The sequence below is a fragment of the Perognathus longimembris genome, chromosome 2 (assembly GCF_023159225.1).
Source record: "Perognathus longimembris pacificus isolate PPM17 chromosome 2, ASM2315922v1, whole genome shotgun sequence".
In the NCBI taxonomy this organism is placed as follows: Eukaryota; Metazoa; Chordata; class Mammalia; order Rodentia; family Heteromyidae; genus Perognathus; species Perognathus longimembris.
The window spans coordinates 121,023,787-121,037,359 of record NC_063162.1 but is presented as its reverse complement, the minus strand read 5'-3'; the positions used below and the strand labels follow the sequence as shown (position 1 = coordinate 121,037,359).

The following is a 13,573-nucleotide window of genomic DNA, read 5'->3' as shown; positions in this document are numbered from 1 at the left end:
AATGATGAAAGGGATCATTCTAGATGCTCATTCTTTTTTTCCTCAAATTGTTCTAATCCTATTAAGTGAAGACTAGTGACCTTGCCATTTCCAATGTTCTTTAAAATTTACATATAAGAATACTTTTCTCTCAGTACAGCATCTGGCTTGCCTTAACTATTTGCCTGCTACAGAATCTATAACTTGCATTCAGACATAAATAAGGCAAAGAAAACCATTTTTGTGAATCTGAAATTAATCAAAATATTTATTTAATTCACATTTATTTAAATAGAATAATTTTGTAGACAACAGTACTTATAAACATGGTAGAAATAAATATAAATGAAATGTATGGTTAGTTTAGAGAAAATTTTAACATATACTAGACAAGTGAACTATTTGCTTACATTAAGTTTTAAAAATACATTAACATGGATATTAGAAAGTTGTACCTACACAAAAAGTGCACAAATGTTCACATTTGTGTCAGTGATAAGTCATATTTCCTAGACTGATATTTTGTGAAACCATGTAAGGATCTAATTTAATCATTAACATCCTATGGTAACATTAATTGGAAATGTAGTCTATGTTTTGTCAATAGAAATATTACTTTAATTTTAAATAATATAGTATTTTTATTAATGCCACATCTATTAAACAAGCATACATAACATTAAAATTCATGTATCTTTATGCACAGTGTTTACTTTTGCTATGGCACTTTCTGTTTATGAAAAAATATGCTTAAAAGTTTGGCACCAAATTAGTAAGTCATATTCTACTAATTAAATAAATGAAAATGTTTTCCATGGCATAGAAAATTCTATCACAATATATCAATCTTCCCTCTATGCTTACTGACCAATGGAAGCTTTCAGTTTTGCTTGGAATAAATAATAACTAAAAGTCATATCTAGGTGTTTTGCCTACATTTTAATTGGAAATGAGTTGAGTATGTATGATAGAAGAACCTTTCCATCTGTATTGTGGCCAGCAATTTCTAAATAAGGGTGTTATCAACAATAATACGTATCATTCTGAGATGTTTTTCTAGGAGGCTGAGAGGTTGAAAGGAAATGTGGCTCCTTCATATACTGGGAACATATGTGGTAAGGAGAGCAGATGCCAACTGAGGTAGAAGCAGAGTAAAGTTCTTTGGAAGGATGGTGAGAAAGCATGCTAGGAAGGGGCGGAAAGGCAGAGAACAAAAGTGGGAAGGCCAAAATCACACAGGTGGGAAGGGCTGCTCTCAGTCGAAGAAAATGGAAATGGGCCCCTCAACAAACTGCCTGAAGATGGTTTAGATGCTGGCACACTGTAACTGTGTTTAGGACAAGTTTTAAGTTTCTACATTACTTCGTGTACTTTGAGACTGAAGGAAGTAAGGGAAACTTCTGAACTTATTTATAAACACTATGAAGGAAAAAAAATGGAGTAACAGAAACTCAACCATTTTCAAAATCAGAGAAGAGACTTGCCATGCATTCCAAGCTCAGGCTAAGTTGTGATAACCCAGGCAAAAGCCTCAATTCGCATTCACAGTACTTTGAGAGAGCAGCTAAACAACCTAATCCTCTCATAAAACCTCGATAACTTCATTTTTATATTTATTATGTGGGGAAGAGAAGTAAACCTGAAGTTCAATTTTATACAAGCTGACTCTGAAAATAATGCTATTTTATTTGTTTTAAAATCCTTGCTTGTCTATGGGCCTTTAAAGAGTGAAATGTCAAGAACATCAAACAGTTCCGATAAAATAGGTAATTTTCTTTTAAAAGCTTAGGTACAAACAGACATGAAGATTATGAATCACAGAGCACTGAGTTTTCAAGAGTAAAATCATACCAAAATCGTGACAGGTTTTCGCTGACATCATCGGAGAGTAAGTGGTCAGGAAGGTCGCTGATGGTGCCTTGCACTGCCAGCACATGAGGGGCCAAGGTGAAGGGTACATCACTCAGGAGCTCGGCCATCAGTGAACTGTTCTCCAGCATCTGGCCTGCCTTATTTTCCATCTCAGGGCTTGCTACAGTCACACTGGATGAGTTTTCTTTGCTGGTCTAAAAATACATATATATTTAAAACATTTAGACCGTATGAGCTGCGAGGTTTAGCAGTGGTAAATGTAGCATCAATGTATCACAAAGATTGATTAGTGTGGAATATAGAAATACTTCCAGATTTGAAGGCAAACTATTCATGCATTTCAGAGATATATACATCCAAATCTCTGCCAGGATTTATATGAATTCTAAATACTCTTCTTCCTCAGATTGGCCACCCATACCTACCTTATACACAAACTGGCATTCTTGATATTTTCCTAGCCAGATAATGTCTACAAAGCCTGACTCTTTTTCCAAATCCTATGGTTGCTTCAGGGTTCTTCTGAATGCCCAGCTATTCTGTAGACTGTATGTTACAGAGTCCCAAGTGATCTTGCTCGCTTCTGCTTCCAAATACTTATAGGGTATACTGCCTAAGACATAACATGATGTTTCCTGTGTGTATTCTAGCTAGCTGCTGTTTCATATACATAGATTTGATCTTAACTGGACACCAGGCCCCTCAAGGACAAGCAATGTAACTGACACATCTTTCATTCCCTACCTTGCATACTTTCCTGCTTTATCCTAATGTACTTGAGATTTTACCTCTGCAATGATAAAGACTGACTTTCACATGATAAAACATTTCACAAATATTATACAAATAAGAACTTATATACTTGTTCAATTCCTTTCAAATTGGTATTTCGTATAAAGACTATTTATTAAAAGATATGAACAAGGTTATTCATCACAAAGTCCCATACTGAAAACTATCTGAATATCCATCAGTAGCAGAATGCACAATAAATGAAAGTTTCTTTATATCATGAAAATGAATGACCTCTCATGACAAGTAGCTGGGCTCTAACTCAAATTGGTTTAGGAAAGAAAAAAAAGACGGAGTGTGGTGGTTCACACCTCTAATCCCAGAACTGTAATCCCAGAAATCTGATGACAGAGGCAGAGGATCGTGAGTTCTAAGACAGGCTGGGCTTCATAGTGAGATGCTATTTCAACAAAACCCTAAAATCCCTACTCCTCTCCTCACATGGGAAAAATCCTTATCTTTATAGTAACCTACCAGGTCCTTCCAGACCTGTCCCTGGTACTTTTCTGATCTTTATCCCCAACTAGCCTGTTCTCCTTCATTCTTCTCCAGTCCTACTGCCTTCTCCTAGTAGCTACCTCACTCCCAGCCTATTTCTGCCAAAGACTGTTGCTTCTCATTCCCACTGCCCAGGAAGTTCTTATACTAGACACATAAAGAGCTCCTTACTTCAGATCCTTCCAAGTACTGTCCCATTGTCTGACCATTGTTTTTAACACCATACACTATTCCCTCACCTCTTCCACTGTGCACTCCCATCTTTCCCTCCTGCTTTTTGCTTCTCCACAGCCCTTTAGCAACGTGCCATATTCTATGTGATTTACTTTGATTATCACTCTTCAGAAATTTTACCTCTCATATCCACTGCTGTATTGCAAATATGTACATAAGGCCTAGAGCTCAAAACATGTCTATTGAGTGGGTGAAAATAAACAAGAAGTTTGCCTGCATGGAGTTTATATTCTAACAGCTATAAGTGCCAGCTATAAGTTCCTATAAGGGAAATAACATTTTTTTTGTGAAACACTTCAGTGAAGTGTAAATTCAAATAGAAACTAAACACATAACTAATCATTACTCAGATAAAGAAAAAGCAAAGATGATGCATAGATGTTAAGTGTACAAAAATGCAGTTCTGTGTATATACTTAAAAATAACATTATTCATTGCATAGCACCTAGAACACTGGGGTTACTTCAGGTTTGTTCCTAGGATGTATGAAGTGATTTGGCTTTTTTCAGCCAATATTATGTATAGAATATCGATTGATATTGCTACATATTAGATTTAAAAAATTAAAGAACATATTTCTGAGGAGATATATTCTGACTGATTTCTTTAGAGAATCTCTCTAGTTGCTGTGTTAACAGTAGACAATGGGAGGCAAGAAGATGCTACGAAAAGAGATTACTGTGATGTTGATTGGGGCTGTGAAAGTAAAAGTGAGAGAGAAAATGGTTGAATTTTGTATAGACTTCAACAGTAAAACCAACAGGGTTTGCTGAAGGAATAAGTAGCAGTATACATGAACAAGAGCATAGTTGAGGGTAAGCCTAAAGTTCTTGGCTTAAGCATTAAGAAGGATAGAGTCAGCATTCATAGGGATGAGAAAGAGTGCCAAGATGGCAGGAAGATGGTTCATTGGTGGTCAAGATGTACTGTTCCCATAAATTGACAAGCTGAATTGAAACTCCTTTGCATAATATTTAAAGATAATTTTAAAAATTAGGAAAGAATTCAGTGTTGGAGATTTAATGTACCTAACAGTCATCAAGTGGAGCGGCTAGGCAGGTAGGATGGCTCACAACTGTATTCTCGCTACTCCAGAATCACAGATTAGGAGGACTCAAAATCATACATCCAAGTGTGGTAGCATGCCAATAATCTCAGCTATTCAGGGAGCATAGGTAGGAAGACTGTCTGAGGCCAGGCCCAGTGGGAAAAAAGCCATGAAGCCCATTTGAAAAATGACTAAAGTCAAAAGATCTGTGGGTACATCAAATGGAAAAGTGCCTATTTACCATGCAGAAGGCCTTGTGCTCAAACTCAGTGTCACTTAAGTAAATAAATAGTGTCACTATGTGCTGGCTTGTATAGGAAAACTGAAAAGGAAGCAACATTTGGCATACAAACCTCAAGGTTACGTATCAGGGACACAGAACAGTAGTGAAGGCACAAATTCTAGTCAAATGAATAGGGTCCAAATCTCAGGTCTCCCACTTGGGTTAATTTCTCATGCCTCAGTATCTTTAGCTGAATTAGAAGAGCAATAATAGTATCTATTTCATAGGATAGTTATAAAGATTAAATGAAGTAATATTTGTGGACAAGTGTAGTGAAGTAAGTGAATTAAAACATTAGAAATAGCAGATCCTACTTGGCTTTAGAGAAGTCTAGAATCCCTTTTATGTTTTATACTCACCAATGATCAAATAATCTCTTTTTCTTTTTTGCCTTTCATCTTAATCTCAGGAGAATATTCTCTATATCCGCTAGTTCAATCCTGAAGAAAAATTCTTTTTGCCTACTCACAGAATGTTATATAGTTTTCATGACCAAATCATACCCTTCTTTAAGCATTTCTAAAATCTCACCTTGTCCACTAAAGAGGTATATTATCCATAATGTTTTGCTTTCTAAACAGACCATTTTTAAGGCTTATCTCTCTAGCAGCAATATTCATTCCTTTGTTAATGCCTTTGTTAATCCTCTTTCCTTCCCTTTACAAATCATTCTTATCTGCCAGACCATTATTCCTCGAGGACATATCCAATACAATAAAAGATTTGAAACGTGGTTTCTTGTTCAGGTTCTCCTGATAAAACTGCTATCTGACCTAAAGGCAGTTGCTTCACTCATCTGGGGCTCAGCCCTCTATTTTGAAAAATGAGTGATGAGGGACAAAAGATGGTACTGATGTTGATGATCATGATGAAGACAGCCACTAGCATGATGAACATTTCCCTTGTGTCAGGCTATATCTAAGTTGTCCCAATGCAGCCACTAACTAAAGTCTTACAACAGCCGTGGTAGGTGTGCCTCTACTTAAAGATGGGGGATAATGAGGCAGAGCAAGGTTAAGGAAGTTGTTCTGTTCAATTGCTTATCAGTGATGAAACTGAGAATCAAGCCCATGTGTTCTAAAAGCACTACATATTTCATACATGCAGGGGTAAAAATCTTGTTTTTCTGCCAAAGGCCATCTGAATATTTATAACATTATTCACAGGCTATACAAAATTATCAAGACAGACAGACCGCCACAGGCAGCCTGCAGAAGCATATATTTCAGTCCAGTCATGTAGCAATTGTTTTTGAGGGCCTGAGGATTGCACTCCCAATCCGTGGGACTGACCAAATCAACTTGTCTTGAAAATTTATGTATTGATATTAGTTTGTTTTGTTTTTTGCCAGTCCTGGGCCTTGGACTCAGGACCTGAGCACTGTCCCTGGCTTCTTTTTGCTCAAGGCTAGCACTCTACCACTTGAGCCATAGCGCCACTTCTGGTCTTTTTGTATATATGTGGCACTGAGGAATCGAACCCAGGGTTTCATGTATGCAAGGCAAGCACTCTTGCCACTAGGCCATATTCCCAGCCCCTATGTATGGATATTAGAAATTATATCTTACAACAAACTGAAAAGGGATTGAATAACAACAACGAACCTATGAGGAGTCTGGATAAAACCATGGGAACATCACCATAGATAGAGAACTAAGATAACTGAGTTGATAATTATTGAAACAGGAAGGTGAACTCTACAGTATTCTTTGTCTTTGCCTACGTTAGAAAGCTTTCATAAACAAAAGGTAATAAAAGTTTTAAGTTATTTATTTTACAAATACCATGGACAAAGTGTTCTAACAAATGCTTTCTAGAATGATCTGAATTTCAGCTGTGCTGCATGTATTACTCCAGCATCTCCTTAACAGTTGGCTGGAGTACAGCATTACAGTCTCCAAGGAGGCTGCCTGCCCTCTTGGCAGCAGAGTGAGTGCCATGATGCAGCTGCTGTTGGCATGCTGAGAGCTGGAAGGAGAAACATCATAAGGCAAAAAAAGAGTATAGTCACAAAGAAAATGTGAGCCAGAATTCAAGGACCCCACACCCACTAAACCTGATCACTAAGCCTCTAGCCTGGCAGCCACTGGAAACAGAGGTGGGGGTGGAGCAGTGAAGGCAGGTGCTTGAGACTCTGGGCAAAAAGCAACCCGCTCTCAGACATGACATCTTGTGATTTTTTTCATTTGCATAATAAAATGGGTCTTTAATAAGAAGAATTTGTATGTTAACCACAATGGAGTAGAAAAAAAGAATCAATTAACCTTCTGGTTAATAGCCAAATTTTAGAGAACTACTTCAAATATCTTGATAAAGCAAAAAATACTTTTTGTGATTAATCCTCTTCACAAAAATGCTAATAGTTCTGAGTGTAAGTTCCTTTATATAATCTAGTTTTACTAATTCTTTCTCAAATTAGTGTTTTCCCTTACATGATTTAAATATGAGTATACCACTTCAGAATTTGGTTAATCTTAAGAAAAAGATAAACTTCCTTGTCTGTATCATTACAGTAAAGTTTACAATTACATGTTCTCATGTTGGTATAAAAATAATTTCAGTACTCTGTCAAAAATGCTAAACAAATTAAAATTCCTATCTTTACTTCAAAGAGGTTTATAGGCATTATTCCTGTTTCTTGCAGAGAGGCTCTAAAGATTCTTGAGGTTCAATTTGTAAAATCTTCTAAGAGCTTAAGAAAAAATTACCAAGAATATGAGGCACCTAACACTTTTCAGCAAATGCCTAGAAAAATGAAGTCACTTCCTCAGAGCAACAGAAGGTTAGTGGCATCCTTGTGATCTTCACTCATGGATATGTTCGAAAGCAAGGAAATTCAGGTTTAAGAACAGACTACTACATTTTTTTTGGGCACACAATCCCAGTAACTACCATGAAATAAATCTATTAGGAGGCTCAAACTTTGCAAATTTAGTAACAAAAAGACATATCTATGTAATCATATCTAACTAAATTATGAATATTTTATTAATATGAAATCACTGTATTTGGCATCTCTTAAAGCCTCCTGTTTTTTTCCTGCAACTTGTCTCCAATAAAACCATGCCCTATAAGAACAAAATACTGATGCATTAAGATTTAGAAACCAACCCTAACCAAAATAGCAATAGAAACCATTAAATGAACTTGAAACCAGGTAAAAAGCTCCCATCTAACACATTTAATTTATATGCAAAGAAGGAAACTGTATCAAACATATTTCTAGAAAGCAAGTTATGAAAAGAAAAGATAATGTAAATGGGCTGGTTTTCTATGCCTTTAAATGCTATAAATAAAAGACATACTTCTTTGAACAATAGTTTCAACAAGCAACACTGTCACTTTATCTCCCCAGATAACAATCCATTCTATTCTGGCTTCAGCTAGTATCTGCTTGCATTACATCAGCATCTTGTGAGGTGAGGTAAAGGGGCAAATCTGAGTTAGAAGCATCAGGGGACAGAGGTTATGTGAAGGTGATACAGGCTAGGGCACAGAGTAATAAGATGGTGACTATGAAATGTGTGGCGCTGTTAAAAGCAGAGGACAGGGCCTTTGCACCTAAGCAACAATCCCTTTATATTTTGGAGAAATTAGATTGCAAAGGCAGAGTCTATCCATTCCCGCCCCCAAAATCACTGGTGCCCAGAATCGTATCTGTACAAACTAAGTGCTCAATCAGTGTTTCTGAACTTAAACTGAATCTGGTCCCCTTGTTTCTCATATACTCTAGGTACTGACTTATTGTCATTTAATTTCTGGTAGTGTTCAAACCCAGAGCCTCAAGCATGTGTGAAGCACAGGTTCTACCTCTGTGCTTCCTTCCACCCACGCCCAGATTTGATTTAAAAATTGAAGATTAGGGGGCTGGGAATATGGCCTAGTGGCAAGAGTATACATGAGTATACATGAGGCCCTGGGTTCGATTCCTCAGCACCACAGGCTGGCCAGAAGTGGCGCTGTGGCTCAAGTGGCAGAGTGCTAGCCTTGAGCAAAAAAGAAGCCAGGGACAGTGCTCAGGCCCTGAGTTCACGGCCTAGGACTGGCAAAAAAAAATTAAAAAAAATTGAAGATTAGGCCAAATAAACAATTAAAAGCTGAGAACACTTAGTCACAGATACAGATAATTTAGTCAGGAAAAAAATGAACTCACAAATGACCTCTGGTTGTTTCTCCTGTGGCCTGGGAGTAAGATTTCTCTTGTAGGAGGAATGCAAGTGCAAGGATGCTGTTTGTGTAGCACACTAAGAGGCTAGGTTAGAAAGAAGACATTTTCTTTTCCAGTCTCTGATGTCACTTCAGGGCACATTCTAGCTCATGACTCTTTTTAGTATTTGTTTCCTTTTCTTTCTTGTCCCTTTGCTATTTCCACCTGTTTGGGCCTCACCATCTTTCTGTTAAAAAAAGATATAAAATGTTCTCCTGGCTTCCTCTTTTCAGTACTCCAGCTGAATGTACATAAGTGATAAAGAGGAAGTAAGCAGACTGTCACTTGCTTCTGTAATCTGTTCCATGGATTCTTGGAAACTGGTTTGTCTGAAGCTGGAATATTGACTTTACTTAGTGAACAGCGGAAAGAGTAAGGAGAAGCATTTTAGGAAAAGAACTAGGCAGGAAACAGTGTGTTCAATGTGGAATCGGAATTCAGTACTGCTTTTGAAAACAAAATGCTAGCCCGGTGACTTTTGTCGTTTTTAAATTGGCTTACAGAAATGCATGATCTCTAACTTAAAGGCGATTCACACTTCCCAGTAGGACTGCTGCCCTGATCACACCACGTGTGTAACCTTCCTCTTCAAGGGGGTGGCTACGAAGCCTCCATCTTCTCTGACAAAACAGATCTATCTACTGACACTCTCTTCTCCCTACTCTACTCAAAAATGTTTCTGAGTTTGAATCCATCAGCCTATTAAAAGCTAACTCTTCAATGGCACTGCTGCACATCTATCCTGTGCCTATGATTCAGTGACATGGCTTCATCAATTAGAAGGCACTTCTGTATTGCTCATCATTCCTGTAAGCAATTAAATAGTTAATTAATTGCTTACAGGAAAGCAATTTTCCCCTAGTCCAAATTGCCCATTGACATATTACCTACTTAATTTCCACTCTATCTTTCTACTCTTTTCCACATCGGGCTGGCACAGTTGTTGATACTGGCTGTGGACAGTTCACCCCTCACTCATTGCAATATGCCTCTACACCTGCCCCCTTACCAACTCTGCTTTCACTAATAATCACTTTTTGCCATACTTAGAACATGTCTAAAAGTGCTAATCTAATATGACCTCTTTGTAGCACCTAATGACAGTGAAAGGCTCTCGAGTTTTGATTTCTTGGCTTCTGTCCCACTTTTCAGTTTTGCCCTCTTTTCTAGCCTATTTCTGAAATGATGGCTGCATTTCTGTTCCTTTATTCTTCTTAATCTCAACACACAGTTTTGGATGAACTTGTTTTTGGAACATTATCTATGAAGCCTACTCCTTTACTCTTCCCTTCCCAGAAGGTAAATACAGACATAGATGTTATCCTTTCAAGTTTAGTCTCTAGCCCAGATTCCTACTTGGACTCTTGGCCTAGAGGTTCACTTTAATTGTACCTTCCCCCTAACCCCTCCCTTTTTTATGTTCATCTCATTCCCTTTTTAATGTTCCAGAGGCTTAACTCAACATGTTCCAAACCTGGAGCTTATCTCCTTACCTACCTTGAATTTCATGCCAAACTTAATGCTTTTCAAAAGTTGTCTACAACAATAAAACTTATGCACTATAGTATATACTTTCACATTAAAATGTTTAACTGATGTTTACCTGGAAATTATAGATAATGTACAATTCAGTCTAAGTGAGCCACACTAGTTAAAGCCTTTCAGTAAGGACCACTGTGAAGGGAAATAAATACAAAGGTAATCTGTCTAGTCTAATAATTCAACTGAGCATCTTGTCATAATCGAGTACAACATGAGACAATGTTTGGAAGACTGCAGTGTCTGACCACAGAAAAGGTTACAGAATAACTTAGAATTTTATGTACGTATTCTTCAAGCTTCATAAGGATACCATATGTCTGAAGTGTTTGATACCTTTTGTTATGCCAGCTTCTACTTAACTTGAATTTATACAGCCTTATTTACTATGAGTATCAATCCAACTCCTTCATAACGTAGAACAACTAGACCATATTTTTCCAGACAAATTAAAATGTAATGAGAAATGATCTTGTACATTTCCACAGTGCTGAATATTAATTTTTCTCAAATGAATGATTTTCATTTTATAAAACAATACAGCACTTCAGTTGTCTGCATAACAATAAGAAAGGAAATAGATAATTTCTATTTTTAAAGCTCCAAAAAGTATATTTACATGAAACTATCACTTTGCCACTTATATGATACTGATTGAATAGAAATAAATAACAAAATATATTCAGAATAACAAAAAAGTAAGTCTTAACTATCTTGAGTAATAAATACACACTGGTATTTCAAAGTGTATTTTAGCAGAATGACCATCTGAATTTTTTTTTCTTCCTATTCTAGGACTTGAACTCTGGGGCTGGGCGCTGTTACTAGGCTCCTTTTGCTTAAGGCTAGCACTCTACCACTTGAACCACAGTGCCATTTCTGGCTTTTTCTGTGATTAAATGGGGAAAAGAGTCTCATGGTCTTTCCTGCCCAGGCTGGCTTCAAACCACGATCCTCAGATCTCAGCTTCCTGAGTACCTAGGATTTCAGGTGTGAGTTGCCAGTGCACAGCTTGAGCATCTGAAATTCTTATGCCCTAAATGATATATATGAACATACATACATGCATAAATATGTGTGTATTTCTATTATATTTATATTTAAGTATATCATTATAAATAAAAGTTTACATAGTATGATAAACAATGATGAATGTAATTATTTCATGCTTTGGGTATAGCTTGATAATAGGTAAGTCTATTATGTAATCCTTAAATTTATACTGAGAGTTTTATGCTTTTTCATTGTTTCCATCACTATTATGTCAAATATAAATATATAGTTCTAAAAGTATGTACTGAGGAACTGTCATGTTCATAGCCAGAACTCAAAGATAATTGTGAGTAGGATCTCATGTTCATTCTGCAGATAAACCTCACTAGTGGCAAGAGTGCTTGCCTCATATACATGAAGCCCTGGGTTCAATTCCCCAGCATCACATATACAGAAAACAGCCAGAAGTGGTGCTGTGGCTCAAATGGCAGTGTGCTAGCCTTGAGCAAAAGAAGCCAGGGACAGTGCTCAGGCCCTGAGTCCAAGCCCCAGGACTGGTAAAAAAAACAAACAAAACAAAAACAAAAAAAACTCCCTAGCCTCCAAAAACAAATAATTCTTCAAGAAATAAGACAATTAGATGAGAAAGAGAGCTTTATTTTCTTTATAATTTGAATAGGATATGTGGATTAGTCCACACATTTTGAAATATTACTGTTGGTGAATACACAAGTGTGTTTTCATACACACATGAGGATAAAAAGAAATACATCATACCAAACTCAGTCTAGAAATTATGAAGGTAGGCTAATTAAATTCCACTCAGAGAGTATGTGATAATATTACTCATACTTGCTGTGCCTAACACAAAGCCCCACTAGAAAAACAATGTTTGGTAAAGTGGAGGGGTGAACAGAAAGCTGTGTTACTTGACCTTGGCTTTCATTTGCAAAAAGGTTATATTTCAAAATAGAAGATGGGGTTGGAAAAGTAAATACAGCTGTGTTTTCTCCACCCCAGTGTTAAGAAAGTAGGAGCCATTCAGAACAGCCAAAGGCTGAGTCTATTGGTACTTGCTCAGAGCATGCTTTTATTTCATTCATAGTTAACTCAGGATAGTACTTTTTTAATCACTGTAAAATATTTGTAATATAAAAATGCCATTTGAGCATTTTTTAGTGTATAACTCAGTGGTGCAGGTACATTAGTGATGCTGTTCAACTGTCACCATTACCTAAACTTGACCAATAAAGTAATAAGTCCCCATTCTTATTTCCTGATTCCCTCGTAACTTTATCATACATTTTGTTTCTATGATAACTGATATACTTGGAAATGGAATCATACAATTGTTTATCATTGTATGGATTATTTCACTTACTAAATGTCTTCAAGTCTATTTATACATATTGTAACATATATCTGAATTTTAATCTTTTTTAAGGTTGACTAATATTCCATTGTATACATGTTCCATGTATAGTTTATCTATCCATCTGCTGATGGATGTTTAGGTTGTTTCTACCTTTTTGCTATGTTCAGAAATATTTCTCAAGTATAGTCAAGTAGGGGGAAAAGCTGGCAAATATTACAACAGGACTGTAAGGATTCACTGAATAAAAGGCAAGCTGAGAATGCAAGCATGTGGAAGAGCTTGAAGTCTCAAGAGCTTGGAGTGAGGGAAACGAAATAAGTTTCCCACTTTCTCTGAAACACAAACTACAAATCACAAAAGGTAACATCAAGTTTATCTGTATGCTTCTATAATATACACTGTTTGGCTTAAAAATCATAAGTAAATTCAACTTTGTATTTCGTGAATTAAAATTTGAGAACACTCAACACTATTTCAATCTTGTTTGAAACGGCTCATAATAACTTTTTCACTGACTCTGAGACTTTACAGAATTCTTCTTTGTCATCATAAGGAAACTACGTATTCTAAAGGAAAGTCTATCCAAGAAAACAATGTGAATAATGTAATCAGGGAGAAATATGTGTCACAATGGTTTCAGAAAAAATCATGAGAAACAAAACTTAAAGTCTGTATAGCTTAGGAAAATTTAAAAGTATAATGCTTTCAACAAACTTTATATGAACGACTTGGCATTTCTCAAAGGAAAATACA

At 36.5% G+C, this 13,573-nt stretch overlaps 1 protein-coding gene across 2 annotated transcripts in view; it reads right to left on the bottom strand.

Annotated features, from left to right (window-relative positions):
* Positions 1-217: 217 nt before the first annotated feature.
* The window catches only part of Umad1 (UBAP1-MVB12-associated (UMA) domain containing 1), a 165,638-nt gene continuing 152,282 nt past the window's right edge, over positions 218-13,573 (bottom strand). For both annotated transcript variants that reach the window (XM_048340075.1, XM_048340076.1), the window contains one exon: positions 218-2,045. In XM_048340075.1, the coding sequence (XP_048196032.1) occupies positions 1,788-2,045 (258 nt within the window). In that variant the 3' untranslated portion in view covers positions 218-1,787. The remainder of the gene's footprint in view (positions 2,046-13,573) is intronic.